At 38.7% G+C, this 20,438-nt stretch overlaps 1 protein-coding gene across 11 annotated transcripts in view; it reads left to right on the forward strand.

Annotated features, from left to right (window-relative positions):
- The window catches only part of Neo1 (neogenin 1), a 154,198-nt gene that overhangs the window by 87,417 nt on the left and 46,343 nt on the right, over positions 1-20,438 (forward strand). For 7 of the 11 annotated variants that reach the window (XM_076925514.1, XM_076925519.1, XM_076925511.1 and 4 more), the window contains exons 8-11: positions 10,746-10,965; positions 15,398-15,552; positions 19,439-19,587; positions 20,039-20,177. In XM_076925514.1, the coding sequence (XP_076781629.1) occupies positions 10,746-10,965; positions 15,398-15,552; positions 19,439-19,587; positions 20,039-20,177 (663 nt within the window). The remainder of the gene's footprint in view (positions 1-10,745; positions 10,966-15,397; positions 15,553-19,438; positions 19,588-20,038; positions 20,178-20,438) is intronic. The other 4 variants (XM_076925513.1, XM_076925521.1, XM_076925516.1 and 1 more) reach the window with 1 other exon arrangement.

A 20,438-nucleotide genomic window follows, 5' to 3' on the forward strand; every position in this document is an offset into this window, starting at 1 on the left:
ACTGCTTGCTGCTTTGTGTATTCCCAGGCTGTGTTGTCAGTGTAGGATATGTGACTTACCTCCCTTGGTGGGTGAATACTTCATAAACCCCAAGGCACTGTTGTATTCTAAGATGCAACCTTTCAGATGTTAAGATAATGAAAAAGTACATCTCAGAATCAAGAAAATGCAGATTTTTTTTAACATCAGGAAACACTTGTTTTCTCTTGACCAGTCATTTTGCCTTCAGTCCTACTTAGTCAGATCAGTATCAGTTTTCTCTTAATTACATTGTTGGCCATATATTTTCTGTACCATTATTAAACTTTGTCATTTTCTTTGATGATTATCAGCTTTAGAGAGTTTTTTACTTATAGTGATTCTGCTATCTTAATTTGCTTCTTCTGCTTTGTCATTCAGCTGTTCTTAAAATTGTGACATAAACAATTTTTTTTTTTTTTTTACAACACACTTAGGGTTAATCTGGTCTTTCCTCTCACCAGATGAGTCTGTTATATTTTCAGTCCTCTTACTCACATTGTGCCTTTCTGCAGACCACATTCTGGAGGCCGTGTTTATACTTTCTTACGTTTGTCTGGAGTTTTTTCATTTAACTGGCTTGATTATATTTTATATAAATATCTCTGGATGTGCAGGAAGTTTTAAGGTGGTGATACATTTAACAGACTACTCGGCATTAGCTCCATGCAATCCATCATTTTAGGTTGCCTCTTCCGTCTCTGGAAACCTGTAGGATTTTGACCTGTTCTTCCATTGTGATTTTTATGGTGTGCTTTGTGCACCTTTCTTTCCTGTGTGCAGTTGACATGAGCCTGCCATTCAACAGCATCTTAAAATGTAAAGGTTTGCATTTCTTTAGGTCCTAAAATATTTTATAGTGTTGTAGTTTGTTATTGCTCTTGTTGCTTATTGTTACCTCCTCTTAGTTCTCTACTGTATACGTCACCTGATGTCTGTTAATTTCTAGAAAAATATGTAGAATTACCTTCTAATGCATTTGTTTTAATTATTTTTTATTTTTAATTATTTTAGGATTTTGCTTCAGGTTTTTCTTACTGATATGTTTTTATATGATTTATTCTGATTAATAGTTCTACTTCACCAGCTCTTCCCAGATCCTCTCCACCTCCTCACAGACTCAAATCTATTCTCTCTCCCCACCCACCTCAGAAAACAAACAGGCATCTAGAAAAATTATAATAAAATGGGATTAAAAGCAAACAAGGCAGAATAAGACAAAACAAACTGATGGGACAAAGTAAACAGATTCACAACTGGACAGTGTATAGAGAGTGAGAGACTTTAGAATACTCAGCCCTAAGTCGGGTGTCTCCATCAAACCTCTTCCCCTCGAGGAGGCAGAAAGATCATAAGAGCCAGTGGGGATGAAAGACACCAAGGAAACCAAGCCTTGTAGACAACAGCAGGACTGAAGCACATGTGAACTCACAGAAACTGCAGCAGCATGCACAGGGCCTGCACAGGTCTAGGCCGTATGGGGTCCCAGTGCTGAGAGGAAAGCAAACACAAACTCCTCTCTGTAATACAGAGGTATCTCTAATCAATAACCTCTTGCATAGGAAAAAGTAGTTTTCTTGACCAAGTCTCATTAGATATTTAAACCACACTTAAGTGCAGGCTTCATGTCCAGCAGTAAAGGTTAACACAGAATGAATTCAGTGTTATTTTAGGAGGTTTTTTGCTCTCATAATGGTTTGTCTGTTTTTGTTTTTTGTTTTTTAATCTTAATAGGTCTTTTGCTTATAGTGTGGTTTACAGTTTTTTTTTTTTTTCTAATGGGATTCTCTCTGTGTGTATGTGTTCCTTCTGCTTTTTCTTTAGCTCTTTTTTTCCTGAAGTCTACTTTTCTTAAAATTAGTGTGACTGATCAGTATAATAACTCTGTAGACTTTTTAAAACTTGTTTTTGTTTATGGTGCTGGGGAATCAAACCCAGTGTGTTGAGCATGTTAACTAAGCATCATGGTACTGATCTTTGTTTTTTGTCCAGTACCGGTTTTGTTTTGATTAATGTTAACATGATACATCATTTGTCCATTTTTGTATCGTTCTGTGCCTGGTAGATTGTTTTAAAGAGATAATTAGAGTTTTATATCAGCATGCCTGTAATCCCAGCATTTGAGAGGCTGAGGCAGGAAGATTGTGAGTTTAAGAACAGACATCCTTGGCTGTCTAAGAAATTTGTCTCAAAAACCAAAGATGGGTTTAGAGGGAAGGAGAGAACAGGGATGAGGTTTAAGGTTTGGGTTGATTTGTAAAACAAGTGCAACTTGTCACATATGTGAGCAAAAGGAGGACACATTCTCTGGCTTACGTTTCCCAGGGACACCATTCCATCTAATTATTCATTGTCTTCTTGCATTCTTTATGGAATGTCTCCTGTTTTTCCCTTTTCTGCTCATTTGAAAAGTAAAACAATCAGATTTGGATATAGATTTCTGGTTTTTTGTTTCCACCAACCAACTTCTTTCTACTTCTCCCTCTCTCCCTCTCCTCCTCACTTCCCTCTTCTCCCTCTCCTTCACGCCCTCCCTCTACACGAATAAACAGTGTGTGTAACTACTGTTCCTGTGTGTATGTACTTTAAGAACTAAAGTTTAAACTTGTTAAGTAAACTTGTCCAGGATTACACATCTAGTGTAGCTGTTGGAGCTCGCTGGGATGTGACTGTCACCTGTCTAAATCACAGAAAATCAGATGCACTTAGACACTGTAGTACTTTGGATAGATAGCTTCTGCCCAAACTCAAGGTTAAATCCATGTCCTCATTCATTTTACACGTCATTACTTAACTTATTTTGCTATTTTAAGATACCTCTCTTTTGACAGGATCAAATCTTGTGTGTCTGTCAAAGCTTGACTATAAATGCCGTTTTAGCTGCCAGTGTTCTTGGCTTCTAGCAGAATGGAAATACCTAATGTATTGAGTATTATTTAACCTACTCTATATTATACATGCCATGTTCGTGTGATGTACACAGTTCTTTTCTGTTCGTTTGCAAGAAAGGGATTTGTGTTCCCTGTTTGTATCACTTATGTCAATGTTTGTCAGCATTGCTAAACAGGTACTATTTCATTATCGGTAGTCAGTGAGCACTGTTATTTAGTGTAGTTTCTGCTCTTACTTTGTAACTATTCTCTCAAATCAGTTTCTTCATTAGAGTTGTTGACTTGTTATTGTGTGGATTTTATTTAGATATGATAAAGGATCTTGGCATGTATGTCTCAATACTGCCTTGGGGAGTAACATTTATGAACATTTGAAGATGCCTTCCTTATTACACTAGCATCAATACGGATATTTGAATAAGCATGACAACTTTAAGGGTATTCAGGATATTTGGGAATCATTTTCACTTTAGACATTTTACTTTTTCTAGAAGTGAAATAATACTGATCATAATAGGGAAATAATTCCAAGGCTGAAAGTAGATGTCAAATCTATCATTGATTCTGTCATATAAACCTTGAAAAAAAATAACATATCTTTGAAGTTTTAAAACTCAGGTTAGATTTTCACAAGACAACTTGATATTTCTTTCAAATAATATGTAACAAAAAAGTACATGCCATTTCAAGTAAGCCCTATTCTTTTTTTAAATCTTTTTTTAAGATTTATTTATTTTATGTATATGAATCTGCATGTACACATGTGTGCCAGAAGAAGGCATCAGATCCCATTACAGATGATTATGAGCCACCATGTGATTACTGAGTTCCACCATGTGGAACTCAGGACTTCTGGAAGAACAGCCGGTGTTCTTGACCACTGAGCTATCTCTCCAGCCTCCCCTCCTCCCCCCTTTTTTAAATTTTATGTGCATTGGTGTTTGTCTGCATATATGTCTGTGTGAGGGTGTCAGATCTTGGAGTTACAGACAGCTGTGAGCTGCCATGTGGGTGCTAGGAATTGAACCCAGGTCCTTTGGAAAAGCAGTTAGTGCTTTTAACCACTTAGCCATCTCTCCAGCTCAAGTAAATCCTATTCTCATCATAGGATCCTTGAAAATTGTTAGACTTTTTTTCTACCTGAAAATCAGAATATTAGAATTAATAAAATTTCCTTACATGAGCTTTGTTGAAAAGAATTACTCTTGTCCCGACAGATGTTGGTGAATTAGACTGTGATAGTGTATGAAGATGTTTCTCAGTCATCATAATTGCACAGCATTGTTCTTTTGCTCTAATTTTTGTCTCATTATCATATTTAAAACTTGGAAATAATGATGAATTTTATTATAAGAAATTTATGTTATCTCTTATGCGTCTCACTACCAAGCTGTGAAACTTGTCCAGTACACTGAGAGACCCCATTGGGAGCACTGCATACTGCTTGAAGTCATAACTACCACATACTTCTCAGTGCCTCCTTTATGTGACACATGACTCTCAGGAGCAAATGATACATGGCTCTTCTCTTGTTATAATATTGTTTTTATTTTTAATAAAGTACTGTAACTGATAGCTTACTACAGATGTTTCCATGACTGAATGTAAATGCTTTCACTGAACCTCTTTTGTCTATTGGAGTGATTGTTTTATTGGATTCTAGTTGTTGCTCTGTGCATCTCAAAAGCTTGTTTTTTTTTTTTTAATTGCATCTTTTCAGCTGTTTGCTATAGGGGAATGAACTGTGCTTTCAGGATTGTGGAGTAGAACCCAGAAGAGAAATTCTCAGGATGAGTTCTGAGCTGTGTAAACTTTCATACGTACAGTTTCTGGCAATTTTAGAATGGCGTCTTTAACAGTTTGGTTTTCCAATGGTACTTACAAAAACAGCTTATCTCTACCCTGCTGGTATTGTGAAGACATTGCCTGATAGATACCATGTGAAATGACAGGGTGTCTCCTGAGTTTGGGTCAGAATATGGTACCATATTTACCAGTGTGACAGCTCTAGAGGCTTTACTCTTAAAATGGTGATGCTCTTTAGGGAAACTGTTCTACATTCATTGTGAAGAACCTGGCTGTGATTAAACATGTTTCCTGTAACCATAGAAAGTAGCCTGACTGCCTAACAAGACCCTGTCATTGTCTTGACAATGCATTCATCTCTCTACTTCCTGACTGAAATATAATGTGATCATTCTCCTGCTGCCACAGCTAAAGTTGGTTTGTATTACTGCCACAATTCTACGCTATGATGTACATGAGCCCAAATAAACCCTTTCGTCCTTAGTTGCTTTTAACAGGTATTTTTCTCACAGCAACAAGAAAGGTCCTCAAAATACTAGGCAAATGCTCTACAGTGTACAGATGATCTTTGTCCTCAACTTAGGAGATGTTATTTGTTGTACTTTGAGGCAGGGTCTCCTTGTGTAGGTACCCAGTCTAGTATGGAATCCATGTTCTTCCTATCTCACATCCCAGGTGCTGATAGGTATGTGTCAGCAACCCCTCCATGTACATGTGTTTCTGTTTTATCTGTAATTATCCTCTCTTCTTATAGTGGAAATAAAACATTAGCATCAAGAAATTAATAGCATGTCATTTATCAAGCAAAATGTTGGATAATTGGAGTTAGCCTTGAATATATTCTCTCAACTTTTCTTAAAAGATACGAACTATCATTGAATCCTATACTTCTTATGTTTGTTGTACATAATAATTTATTATGGTTGGTACTATGAGCCAGCATCTTTTATTACTGTATTACTTCCTTGAGAGAAATTACTAATAACTTTTGCAGTATTGTTAAAGCACATGCAATTATAATACAATATTGATCTTACTTCTGCAGTAAACAACCAGACAATATACAAACTAGACAAAGAATATAAAAGAAATATTTTTAAACATTTTGCAAACATGCCAGGGTCATGACCACTATGATTAAGGAAATCAGTGAAATTAGCCCCATCTACTTGCCTGAAATACTTCCTGCTGCCCAGGGCGGGTAAGGACACCCTTACGTCTGAGAGCTGAGAACAAATCACCTAGCAAGGTCAGGGAGCTAAATGGAAGAATTAGGTTTAGAAAGGTAGTTGGAATTTACAGAGCAGGCTACATGAGAGAAATGTGCTGGAAAGAAGCTCTGGAGAGTTGTAGGAATTCATTCTCTTCCAGTCTTTTGGATACCATGTTGCATTTATGTTCTGTCTGTCTCTTTCAATCTGACAGTTCTGTAGACTTCTGATCTATCATATCTTCAACACTTACAAAGTTTTGGTCAAAGTATAATGTCCTCTGATTATCTTATGATTATGCAGATGTGATTTTTCTTTCCTTAAGTACAAATGGGAAGTGACCTTGTAGTGCCTCTGTGTCAGGAGTCCATGATGCCTGTCAGTACGCCTTGCTGTTTGGTCCTGCTAACCTTGATGGTGTGACTTAGGTGGTGTCTTCCATTCTATCTCCATCCTGATCTCCTCTGATTACTTGAGTATAAATGTTTCGGAGGATTTTGAAGTCTCAGAGATCCTTTTACAAACCACCATCTACTTCCTCTAATGCATGTCATCCCTGCTTCCAAATGTACTGACAGTTTCTCAAGATCAATTGATTTGTGTCTTTTTCAGTCTGCCCCTTTGAAGTACCTAGGATTCCAGAATTTTTTTTCATTAAATTTACTTTTCCTTGTATCTGCCTTATTGCTTAATACATTTTGATTTACTTAATATACTTTTTGTTTAATACAAAATGGAGTTTATGATGTCCTGTTTATTATTTGGGTATAGTTCTCAAGCCAGGAATGGTGGTGCATGCTTTTAATCCCAGCACTCAAGAGGCAGAGGCAGGTAGATTTCTGTGAGTTTGAGGCTAGCCTAGTCTACAGAGTGAATTCTAGAACAGCTAGGGATATACAGAGAAACAATGTCTAGAAAAACCAAAAACTAACTAAATTCAAACAAACAACAAAAAAAAGCCACTGTATAAGGAATGATAAAAGTGACTCTATGCTTGGAAATACTTTGTAGCAATTGGAAATATTGAAATTCATTTTTATACAGATATGGGAACCTCTTCAAGCCATGTGTTATACAAAAGTTTGGGAAGCAACATGTTTGGCAGCATTCCATTTCCTTATTTATGTGTGTAAATATAAAGACACCTGTACTAATCAGCTTTCTATTGCTGTGATAGAATACCTGGGGAAACTACTTAAAGGAAGAAAATTTGTCTTTGCTCATGCTTATAGTTGTAGTCCATGGTCATTTATCTCTGTTGCTTCGGGCTTACCGCAGTGAAGTATATCATAAGGAGAGTGGTAGAAGAGCTTGTTCACTTCAGGACTCCTGGAAAGTTGAGGAGAGGGAGGCAGGAAAGGGTTTAGGAGAGGGAAAAAAGGAGACCAAGAAATATTTCAAAAGATTATGAAGATAACAACTACATTCTACTAGAAATATTTGGATGTAATGGAAAGTGAAGGGGTCCCTGCAGGTGTCAGACAGGGAAGCAAACCACATGAAGAGATAAGAATGAAAACCAGATTGACTTTATCAACCTGGATCAGACTTCTGGGAGTCTGATGCCAGGTGGTTCATTGTCAGCATAGTTAAAACATAGTACAACATGGGAAAAGGTTTCCAGGCAACAATCAGTCCAATTCCAGATGCACAATAAAGCTTAAGATGTTGACTACATAGAAACTTCTTTTCAAAGTGCATGTGACCACGACGGTGGTTTCTATATAAAAGGCCTAGGAACTAGTGTGATCTTTAACCAATAGCATAGAGGTCAGCAGGCCATAGGGGTCTCCCCTAAGGTAATGGTCTAGAAAGGGAAGCGTCTGGGATAAACATGTGAAATCTCCCCTAAGGAGGATGAGTAATGGTTTAGAGATGGAAGAGTCTGAGATAAGCATTCTGGAACATTTGAGTGAAGACTGCCTCTATAGTTAGCAAAAAGGTCACCAGGTCATTAACAGCCTCCACTGTCAGCTTTCTGGATGGAATGCAGGTATTTGATTTCTCTCCTCCATTGAGGAGATGCCCCTTCATGATTAACGTTCCTGGTTCCCAGAGTGGTCTCTGGAGTACAAGGCCCTCATACCCTCCACAGGAAAGGAAAATGTCAGTTCTTCTACTTTCACACTTCGGCTTAACACTCCCATGTCTTCTGTCTCTCTCTCTCTCTGTCTGTCTCTCTCTGTCTCTCTCTCTCTCTCTCTCTCTCTCTCTCTCTCTCTCTCTCTCTCTCTCTCTCTCTCTCTCCATTCCCCGCTTCTTTCTGGTATACTTGCTAACTTATCATACATGTGGTGGTGTATGGAGCTGTACCTCTGTTAACACTCATGCATCGTGTAGATCTCACCCAATGTCACCGTGAACATCCCTGGGACTTACTGATAGAGTTCTTTGCATGAGGAAATAAAGGGCTACAGAGAAAGAACCTTCCCCAAGACACTCTCTTGCCTTTTGAAGGAATTTAGAAATTCAACACACACACATTTTGTATTTCAAAATGAAAATGTAAGTGTGCCTACTCACAGCTCACTTTACTGACTTAAGTAGGTGTCAAATTAGAATAATTGTATCCTCTTAACCAAGGGCAACATGTCCAGCACAGAATTTAATGATTTCCACCTTGAGTACCTGCTTCAGGTGTGTATAATGTGTTAGTCAAGTGAAGCTGTCAGTCCCAGACTGGCCTGTATCTGTTGCTATAGACATGGAAACAGTTTGAACAAAGAAGCTGAAAGGCTCGTTCTTGTGCAGTGAGCCAGGAAGATCCAGAATACAGTGTGAATGGTATGTTCCATCACACAGCTGTGTCTCCCTAGGCTGGCGAAGACTGAGCCCAGTGCCGAGGTTTCAGGCTTATGCTGTGGGAAGTTTTGGAGCACAGTGAGTGGTCAGATCTTTGAACTCTCAGGAGTAAATTCTGGTGGTGGAAGGACAACAAAATGGTATAGTTTTTCAAAGATTTTAATTGCATATATTTGGCCTCAAGATGTGTGGTTTCACTTAGGCTGTGAGCCTGTGATGACTGGTTAACATTTATAAAAGTCTTGAAGTAGTTTCCAGATGTTTTAATTTTGTGGAAGACTTAGGTTGTTTTAAAATCAAGTGTTTTGTGTAACAGAAATGCCTTAGAAGTCTGTGAGCATTGCTATTTTATATTAGGCTGTGTGTCTCAGCAAGTTTGCGCTTACAGCTGAAGAAAACTTCATAATGTTACATTTTAATAGACTAACGCTTCCAAGGAGTAGACATAAACAGGAGAGGACAGGAAAGAGTCAGCGATTCCCAATGACAGCCACCCTGGCTACATCAGGGCCTGTGCACTAGAAGTCAGGGTATTACTCTACCACTTGCTATGACCCAGGACATGTGGTTGTAGCTCCTTTAAATGTCATCCTCTGGGGATGGGGGGACATGAAGGCTGATGTTGGAGTGTCTCCGCCAGTCAAAGATAGTTGATATATCTAGGTTAGGTATTGGGTTACACTTCCGGTTGTATGGGCATCTTGTTATTGAGCATTACCAAACTTATAAAGCCTTTGATTAACATTAAAAATAAATGTCATCCTCTGTAAGATTGAGACAATATGGTAGTACAGATTACAGAATTGTTGTATGATTTACTGGTCCACATTAATGAGGCAGAGTTCCTTGTGGAAAGTGCTCAGATACCTCTAGGAGACTGTTTGCCTTAATGCCCTACCACTTAATTTAAAACTATGTTTGAGACAAGAGTGCTTATCTGGTCCACCGGAGGCCCTGGGCTGTCTCCACAAATGGTGGATATGGGAGAAAAGAAGTCCACAAATTATTTTCTTTTCTGCCTGTTTTCTACCAGTTTCCCCAGGAAGTTTATAGTAACTTTTAACGTGAGACCCCCTCTGAGGGGTGGGGTGTGTGTGTGAGGGTGATTAAATTTGTACTTTTGTCTCTAAAAGGAAGATTTAGGTTGAGTACAAGGAGTAAAATTTCTAAAATCAGAACTATCTCATAGGGTAGGCCACCTCAGAAAGAGCAGGTTAGCCATGGCTGCTTAGTGCTTTCATTGCTTCATCTCCTGCACCCAGTACTGCACGTCTGTAGCTGTTCACATTGTGGCGAAGATCCTGGCAGAAGATTCTAAGTTACCTGTACTGTTTTTGTGGTCTTGGGATTTTGGGTTCGGGTTCTTATAGTGATGGAGCAAAACAGATTGACATAAAGACAATTGAAGTGTAATTTATCAAGATGAGAAAAGTTGTCACTTCTCTGGATATTGCCAATATGGATAACAGAGCTTAAAGTTAAAGTTGAAAGTGTAGCTTCCTAATCTTCTTTAAAGCTGAAAAAATAAATGAAGTCAATACCTCCACCCCAAGACTTCCCCTGAGGCCCTTTGTTGAGTGTGATGAGGAGTATTTATACAGTAATCATTATAGATAGGTTTTTCCATATTTTGGTAAAGTAGAAAATACTGAGGTCCACCAAACTGTGAGAGTTATATGCAGAGTTTGACACATGCTGCGTGTTGACCTGGGCACTGCTGTGTCCTTTAAGATGTGTTATTCTCAGCTGTCTTTTCCCTGTTCCTTACCCACAACCCTTATCAGATCAGGAAATCTGTTTGTTCTACAGTGATGTCTTGAATATCCCCATTAGATTGCAGTAGTTACCCCCAGCCTGCATGTTAGCCTTCAGTTTAATGGCCTTTTTTATGTTCATTCATTTTATTTTATTTCCCATCGTGGTTTTGTTTATTTCTTTTTTGTTTTTTGTTTTTCTGTTCTCTTTAAAAACCGTCGTGGTTTGCCCTTCATATTCCCCAATGTTTGCACATGACAAGATGTTGCCATCCCAACATTACCTCCCACTTCACTGACCAGTGCCACTACTGACCATCTAGCACCAGCCACAACGGGACCACTGCCTTCAGCTCCTCGAGACGTCGTGGCCTCCCTGGTCTCTACTCGCTTCATTAAATTGACATGGCGTACACCTGCATCAGATCCTCATGGAGACAATCTCACCTACTCTGTGTTCTACACCAAGGAAGGGATTGCTAGGTAAGTGCTTCGTGTTTAGAGTCAATGGCCCGCGTCTTCTTACACCTGCCTGGTTATGCTCACCTGCTGTAGTGTGCAGGGTTTGTCCAGAAAATGAGATTGTTGAAATATGTCTTCCTCAAGGTTATTTACGTCATTATATAAACTCCAAGCACATTGAAGTCCTAGTATTTTTTCCTGCCTTTCTGAAAAACTGGGAGAAAGCTGATAGAGCTGCTGAGGTGGAAGTGTTCAGGTGTAGCCTGGACTGTGCCTGGTGTGTTTTGTTTACTGATTGTAGTGCAGGGACTCAAACCAAATCAAATCAATACGTATGCTAAGTAATCATTGCCACTGAAGCACATCTCTGACACATTGCCACTGAAGCACATCTCTGACAGTACAACTGTGTGCCTTTCTCATAAGAGTTATTCAGCAGAATGTAGAGACTGAAGTCAGTATAATTTATTAGTCAAATTAATTTAGTTTTGGTCTTTTTGATGTCAAAAGAGTACTTAGGAGTAATGTCCCTAAAATGCCACTGTTGGTGAATTCCCTTTTACCTCCACCACCTCAAGAGCTTATGTTATTTGCAGGAGGATGTCTAGAATCTGCAGACCACTTTATCCCACAGCCTGGTTTTGTGTATATGTGTACCCTTGTTTTCCTTTCTTCTCAGTTACACTCATTTTCTAGTGAAGCCAGTCTGCTTATCAGTGGTGCCTTTGTCCCTAGTCTCTCTGGGATCTTTCGTCTTTCCTCTTTCCAGCTAAAGCTACATGTCTAGTTCCTTCTGTGCCAATTTAAGCCCCATGAAGCCCTCTCAGGACAGTGTCTACCTCAGCACATCACTGTTACTCTCCATATGTATTGGAACCACTGATACTGACAACTATAATAATGAGAATAAGGTTGCTCAGTTGTTTCATATGTATTTACATTGTTTTCCTCACCAAATTATGAACTCTGTGAAAGACCCATGTCACCTTCTGACTGTTGTAGATGATTTATTTCATTGTTCTCAGCTTAGGGCCTTAACACATGAAGTACGGTTTGTTTTTCTGCTAGGATATCTGTAATTGTTATATATGTACCGTGTTTATGGCCAGACCCTGTGATTTTGCCCCATCACTAGTTGCAGTAACATACTTTTATCTTGATAGATTGGACTACTTGTCAGATAATGCTTACTGAAAACAGGTTGTTTGAGATTTTACAAAGATAAGGAAATAAAGTTCTGTACATAAAAAGATGGTACAGTATTAGTCTACTGAACATGAAAGACATTAAATAAAGGGAAGTTTAGAGAGTGTTAAGTGCTGAGAACAAGAAAACTGAACACTAAAGCAACAAAAAATAAGAACTAAAACAACAAAACCTCCCAGAACCCAGACTCACACCCCCAGAGTGGAAGGGTGCGCAGCAGCACACGGACCTTCGAGTTTCAGTGTCAGTGTCGGAATGACCTCCGCGACTCTGACGGCTGAATTGCAAATGCATGTAAATTCACTCCTGTGCATAAGGCACACTATCTGCAGCAGGACCTTTGCCTTCATTAATACATCTGCCATAAATGAATCTCCTTTTCAAACAAATAATTGTACGTGGTTTCCTGTCATCCTCAGGCCGCATCCCTCAGGCCTCCCCCAAATGCCCACATACAAGTTTCCGTTCACTCTTGCACTGTGTTGGACCCAGCTTATCCTAGTGCCCTTTGTTAAATCTTTGGATTTTACAAATCGGATGATGTCGTGTGGGAGCTAGAAGTGGGCTGAGACATTTACAGTGCACAAGAGTTTAGCTTCCATGTCTGGAGTAAGGATGGTGAGGCCTTAGTGCTCACCTCCCTGACCCAGAACTTTTGGTAGAAATCAGTCTGAGGTTAAAAATAAAGGACACATTTCGAACCACATGTTGGGATGCCAGTAAGAGTTTGGGCATAATAAAATAGGAATGGACCATTTTAGACTTTTGAGCATTTATGCCCTCTGACTGTATTAACAGTTTGTATTTGGCAATATTTTGAGAGCACTTTTTTGGTTTTGTTTTTGTTTTTGTTTTTTGTTTTTTTTTTTTCTAGACAAGGTTTCTCTGTGTAGCCCTGGCTGTCCTGGAACTCACTCTGTAGACCAGGCTGGCCTCGAACTTAGAAATCCGTCTGCCTCTGCCTCCCAAGTGCTGGGATTAAAGGCGTGTGCCACCACCACCTGGCACTTTTCAAGTTTATAATAGGAGAAGGAAAAAAAAATCCAGAGATAGCATGTATGTTGATCTAGATACAGCAGTCAACAGCCTGGATGAAGCTAAGAGCAGTGATTTAAAGTGGGTAGGAAGTGTGGACAATATATTAAAGAAGATGCTTTGAGAGGCTAAGCGTTGTTACTTCATTAAGCTTGATTTCGAATACAAGCAGTGAAGGGATAAAAGAAGTCTAAAATGAAGTCTAAATCCTATATTGTGATTATCTTGTTTTATAATACAAACAGTTTACTTAGCCTTCTTGGGCTTATATTTATCATCTTAAAAGCAAGGATAATAAATTATTTTATACAGTATAATAAGAATACAATGTAAGAATGTAGACCACTGCCTTACAAGAAAACTTCTCTACTTCTGCATTTAAAAATTCAACCACCAGGTGGCACTATGTGCCTTGGTCATAAGTAGTAATTCTGTTGGGCACTTAAGTTGCATAATCCAGAAGATCCTTTGCTTGCCTTTCTTTATACCTGTGTGATATTAGTCCATTTTACCACTTAGACACCTATATTTTAAACACCAGTGCTTTTTTTGATATTGGCTATTAAATGAAGAATTGAGAGTTACTCTAAGTATTAATAGTATTTTCAAGATGGTTGAAACATAGAGCTGTTAGTCTAATTCTAGGCCTGCATATCATGGCTACTAGGCCAAATTGGAGCCATTATTTTTACGATTGAGGAGCTAATAATTGTTTCTGTATTTAAAACAGTGATTTTTTTTTAAGCATTATATAAGCAGGTGTTTTGCCTGTAAGCTTTAATGTCTGGCACTTTTAAGAAAAAGTTGCCCAACCTGTCTCATTCTTTTATTAAATACCTAAAGAAAGTAGGGTTCAGAAAGAGCTAGTGTCTTGATCATAGTTTCTTGACAGGCTAACAGCCCTACTATAACTAGAATTAGATTTCCTAGCTTCTTGTTAACACTGTCTTAATATAAAACACACTTTCATTCTTATTTGATTCAGTTGTAGTATTCAAACCTCAGTTCCATTGTAACCACCCAGATATTCTGAAAATAGTCCTTTCTGATGGTCACTAGTTCCGGTCCTTTTCTTTCTTCTGAAGAGAAACTTGGTTCATATAGACCAGTCTATCAGAACCTTCTCAGGTGGGGATTTCATCTCCGGGAATCATGCTTATGACTGACTCCCTTTTTATAACAATGATTCTATAGAAGTTTGCTTCAGGTTTTAATAATATCACTGATTTCTCCCATCTCCCGACCTTTCAGAGAGGAACAAACAAAAGATACATAATTCAGCAATGTGATACTTACAATTTGAAGGCAAACTTTAAATTCTGTGTGTGTGTGTGTGTGTGTGTGTGTGTGTGTGTCTCCTCCTGCATGTGAGCGTTCTGCCTTCTACTTGTATAGTGTGTGAGCATGAATGAGACAGTCTTATATGTCAGTTTCAAGTAAAATACCATCCCCAATTGTTTTTCTAAGAAATACGTTGTTTAAAAATTTATTACAGGTGAGTCGTAGCCTGTGCTCTGTAGTTCAGTCCTTCCCATTAAACAGAACAGTCAGTCATTGGTAATCAAAACAAGGTTTAGCTACCTCAAAGTATAAGAAATCAATTTATGTGCTCCCTCTAAATCTGGTAACTTAGAAGTTTAGACAAAGACAAAATAGTACTGTGTATATCTTAGGTAGTGCTAAACAATAATTTTTAATACTATAGTATTTTTTTAGGTGACCTAGCCAACTACAGTGTAATAACCTCTGTAAATATTCTATGGCTACTTTGTTGCTTGTTTGTTTTTACAATTCAGGTTTTTAAAAATTTTTTTAGATAATAATATAATTATATTGGTTTCCCTTTTCCCTCCCCCCCCCCCAACTCTCCTCATTGTCCCCCTTCCAATTCATGGCCTCTTCTTTGTTATGTTTTACACATACACACACACACACACACACACACACACACACCCTCCTGAGTTGTATGTATGTTTTTGGTTATAGTGGGTGATATCAGTAATATTTGAGCAAGATCACCCACAGCTTGCCAAGTGTTTACAACTCACTCTTCTGCCAGTCTTCATATACTGTTCTGCCTGGAAACACTCAGTTTCACTTTTAAGAATAAATGTGACTTAATGATTAGATTTTTCACAGGAGCTGGAGATGGAAACTACCTAGAGCTTTGCTGTATTGATCAGTTTCTTTCCTAACCCTTCTTTATCCAAAGGGAGCGTGTTGAGAATACCAGTCAGCCAGGAGAGATGCAGGTGACTATTCAAAACTTAATGCCAGCAACTGTGTACATCTTCAAAGTTATGGCTCAAAATAAGCATGGCTCTGGAGAGAGTTCAGCTCCTCTACGAGTGGAAACACAGCCTGAGGGTAAGTCTTTCACCTGCCTGTTGGCCACGCCCTGAGAGGGACTATTTGGAGTCCTGTCAGCTTTTTGTCTTGCATATGGGCTTTAAGCTCCTTCTTGATGGGAAGATAAATTTTTATTGAACATAGTAAATAAAAGGACAATCAGTGTATTTCTGCTTTCTTTCATATTATACCAATCTTTTAAGGATTAACTCAGAAGAAGTCTTATAGAGCCTTTTTCTGATCCTTTGTATCTGTATGGTCCTAAGATACATCATCACTTCATTCCTCAACTGCTTTTATTAATACATCTTGCTTATTTTATAGACAGTTCCTACAATGTGCACACATAATGTAGTGCTTTGCACAGTGGTGGGTATTTAACTGTTGCCAGCTGGAGTGCCCTATGTTAACGTACCTTACTAGTTAGAACCTCTTTGCTTTGGGTCTGTGTTCTTCTGTGCTCAATAGTATTGCCTCTAGTTACATTTCTAAGGCTTCTGTGACTAAGGTAAATGTCAGGTTGGTTTATACTATTAATGTCCTTTATGCCTTAACTTTTGGTTATAAACTACAAGCCTGAATTTATAAGAAATATCATAATATTTTTCCTTCTTGAAAAATTTTAACTGTTACTTCTTACCATGAGCCATATTTTTCCAAAATTGTCTCTGGCTAACTTTTATGGTATCTACACTGGCTTTCTGTGTTCAGGGCCTCAGTAAAAGCTTTTGTTTTAGTAGAGAGCATGTGAGATACATTTATTTGTCTCTCCCTATCTGGGAGCTTAGAAGAATGAATTTACTAATTACAGAACAACAAGAATTCAGGAACTCTGCCTGGTGGGTGGAATAAAGAAAGGCAAGAAGTTAAGAACCTTCAACATTTTAATGTTATAGCAAATTACTTATCCAATGTTTGCATGCCTCCTATGTCAGGTACTATGCAAAATACTAGAAACACAGAGATGATGAACAAGTGATTTTGTTCTTGAGCGTAAGCAGTGATAAGTATAATCAGGAGGCCTTTGGTCATAGTAGTGGTGATACTGAAATCACGAGTCAGCGCTAGGCAAGAGCACAGAGCCATGGAGAGTGTCCAGAACTGATCTAAGGTGAACACACTCTCATTACAGAGGTAGGGGTGCTAAACTTCATAATTGACTTTGTTTGGATTAAGTGTGGGAATTATCCATTAGATTTTAGGCTCCATTTCCCTTCATTTGCTTTTAAGGGGGGCACTATAATTGCAAGATACTAGACTAGAGTTCAGAGCAAGGAAGAATTTATATAAAAATACAGAAAGAATCCCAGAAAAGATGGAGCCTGTGGTTGACCTTAAAGCATTTGACATAACGCAAGCATTCTTGGGGAAGGAAAACTGGATGACCCAAATCCCAGAAATAGGATCAAACAGTTCACATGCAAAGTGAGTCATGATGGAAATGAAGGGAGGACCACTGGATTTGATCTGGTGCAGAAGTCGGTCCTGAGGCTGTGAACCTTCTGAAAATGAAAATACCTATGTCTATATATATCCGCATTTCCCTTGGGAAACAACTATAGCTTTCATGAACATTGCAGACTTTGTGTTCAAATTGTTAAACCATTGAACTAAAAGAGTTATTGTCAAATTTAGAAGTGAAAGAGAAGTCATAAGGAGAAGTGGCCTTATTGTGTACTTGCTGTGTGCCTTTCATTGTGTTGGTCAGTTCAGACATAAAGATTAGTAAGGAATTCTGTTCCCAAGGAATTCACAACCTACTACAAGAAACAGTTAAATGCACAATAGTGTGAGGTGCCACCATCACATGGAAGAGACTGAAATCATTAGTTGAAGAGTTTGGTTAAGAGAGAGTATTTGAATGCGGTTATAGGCAGGAGGAACAACTGGCTGTGGTGCAGCCTTTTGGAATTGTAATGTGACAGCAGAGATGCCAGCAGTGAAGAGGGACTTGCGCCTCCTGAAGGTGTGGGGCATCAGGAAAGGTATGAATGCTGAATTAGCCTTTGGAGAGTATTTTCCTATTTGTCATACCGTTGTACAGCTGATTGGACAGAATCATTAGTGCCTTTTAAAGGGATCAATTTACCTAAGCTTAACCAATGAATATATGGAAGGTGAGGTTAAGAAAATTTCTTTTTCTACTTTTTCTCCTATTTTGTTTTCCTTTCTCTTTAGTTAAGTTGGAAGAAAGTTCCCCAGCAACAGAAGTGTGATAAACCCTACCTGTCAGGCTACACAAACTGTGCTGTTAACATTGAACAAATGGCATGATTTATGACTAAATAAAGGAAACAACTGTTAAAGTGACTACATTCAGATCTTTCTACTTATAGCAAAACAAACCTCATAGCATAAAGCTATTGTTTGAGAAAAACAGTTTTTTAAAACATTTTTTTCCTTCCTTGGCCTTAAATCTAATGGTATCTATAATAGTGACATTAATGCTAGAAAACTTATTTTTAATACAGAATTTCTCCCAAAGTATAGACTTGAGCAGCTAGCTAGGATTTATATACTGTTGGGAAAGAACTCTTGTCAGACAAAAAGAATATTCTGAAAGGGTTGATGTATGAGCCATTGTAGAGGTTAGATCCAGGGTCCAGAGGACCAGCTTCCCCACTGAAGATACTGTCCTCGCCTCCTTACTGAGCTCCAGGAAGTTGTCTTTTAGACTAAAAAAGTGACCAGTTTCTGGCTCCACCGTTATAAATTTCCCATGACTTGGAAAGGTTCTTAACCTCAAAATTCATGAGGATGGTAATACTTTGCATCTCATTTGGTTGCTGCTAAGATTAAATTAGAAAAGGAAAGAAAAGAAGCATATTAACTTTACTGAATGTTGGACTCACTGTAAGCATCCAGTAAATGGTAGCTGTTCCTGAAATGGGTTTTATTGCTTTGCTGCTTCTCTCCCATCTACAGTACATCCTTTCTAAACGTGGATCTGACTGTCATACTCCTGGTCACTCACTGCCTGTCAGAAAATCTAAACCTCATAGCAAGATATCAAGCATTCCTCCATCTGACAATTGTTTTCAACATTATTTTTCCTACATCCATTCTGTGGTGTAACCATACAAGTCATGCAACATCGTCTTTCCACTTATCCCCTGATTGCCCCGGTGACAAATAATCTTCTCCCAGATGTCTGAGAAAACCATTTTTTGTAATACCAAGAAATCTTCCCCTCCCCTCCCCTCCCCTCCCCTCCCCTCCCCCCCTCCCCTCCCCTAAGCAACCCGTCACACCCAGCATATCCTGTACTCTCTACTATTTCATTACAGCCACTGTGTGAGTTGGTTAGCATTTATTAATGTGCTGATTCTATGCTAAACTGAGTGTTCTTTGTGAAGGGGGCTTCTGCCCATCGCCGTGTTCCCAGGACCTGCTTAGTGTTCAGTAGTGGAACGATCTCTTCAGTGGAGGTTGCTTTTATGTGCTGCCTTGTTCCTCTACAAAACCAGAATTTGGGGGCTGGAGAAGAGGGCACGGTGATTCAGATATGGTGTGCAGGTCTAAGGACTTGAGTTTGGATTCCTCAACACCCCCATAAACCTAAGCACACACCTGCAACTCCAGCTAAGGGATTGGGGAAGGGAGCAGGTAGATCCCAGGAGCTTGGATCATGCAGCCAAGCTGAAACGGCTAAGCTTCAGGTTCAGTGGGAGACGCTGTCTCAGAGCATGGCAGTAGAATGTGATAGAGAAGACATCTGACACTGACCTCTGGCTTCCACACAGCTCTGTGTGGTAAGAGACTGTGTATACACATGTACTGCTGAGAGTTGGTAAATCACAAGAGTTCTTTTGTGTACTTCTCTTACTTTTAGTTGCTGAGAATGGCTATTGTGAACTGCAGTAAACCTGCTTTAGATCTTGATCTCTTGGGATTCTCTTTACAGTTCAGCTCCCTGGCCCAGCACCTAATATCCGAGCTTATGCAACGTCACCTACTTCTATCACTGTCACGTGGGAAACACCATTGTCTGGCAATGGGGAAATTCAGAATTACAAATTGTACTACATGGAAAAAGGAACTGATAAAGAACAGGTATAAAGTGATAAGATTCTTTTCGGAACCACTGGTTTCTAAAAACTAAAGGGTTAGAGATACGGCTCAGTGGTAGAACAGTTGCCCAGCATACAAGATGTGCTAGTACTGTAACCTCCACTCCAAAATCTTACAAAACTCTATGGTTAGTTGAAAAACTCAAAGGTGAGGGAGATGTATAGGAAATTAAATGATGATGGTTTTGTTGTACTAAGATTTATTTTGTAGTTTTTACCAGCAAGGGTTACTAAGCATCAAATAATATTTCTAAATAGATTGCTACTGTTTATAATTAACTAATCTGCTTTTATTATAAGTAATATTTTGTAAGACAGTTAACACTGTATTGTGCAGAGTTTGATCATTTTGTAGCATTTTTTTTAGCTTGAGCTCTGTGTGTATGTGTGTGTGTGCACATGTAAGTACAGATAAGTATTCTATTTCATTCAAGGATATTGATGTTTCAAGTCACTCCTACACCATTAATGGACTGAAGAAGTACACAGAATATAGTTTCCGAGTGGTGGCCTACAATAAACATGGTCCTGGAGTCTCTACACAAGATGTTGCTGTTCGAACATTATCAGATGGTGAGCTTTTTCCTTTGCAACAAAATAACCATTCTTAGTACCCCTTATCAGTAAAATTATGTGCTTTGATGTGAAGAAACTTTTATTCATATCCCCATTGTACCTCTTAATAATCAACTAACTTTTTTGAGTATTTTTTTCTTACATGTAAACTTTAGGTAACACCACCTTCACCAGCATTGCTGTAAAACTTCACTGGAAAGCACAGACCACATGGTATCTCATACTAAATGGATTCTCGGTGTTCTTAGTAGTCTGTGG

The sequence above is a fragment of the Arvicanthis niloticus genome, chromosome 26 (genome assembly GCF_011762505.2).
Source record: "Arvicanthis niloticus isolate mArvNil1 chromosome 26, mArvNil1.pat.X, whole genome shotgun sequence".
NCBI lineage: Eukaryota > Metazoa > Chordata > Mammalia > Rodentia > Muridae > Arvicanthis > Arvicanthis niloticus.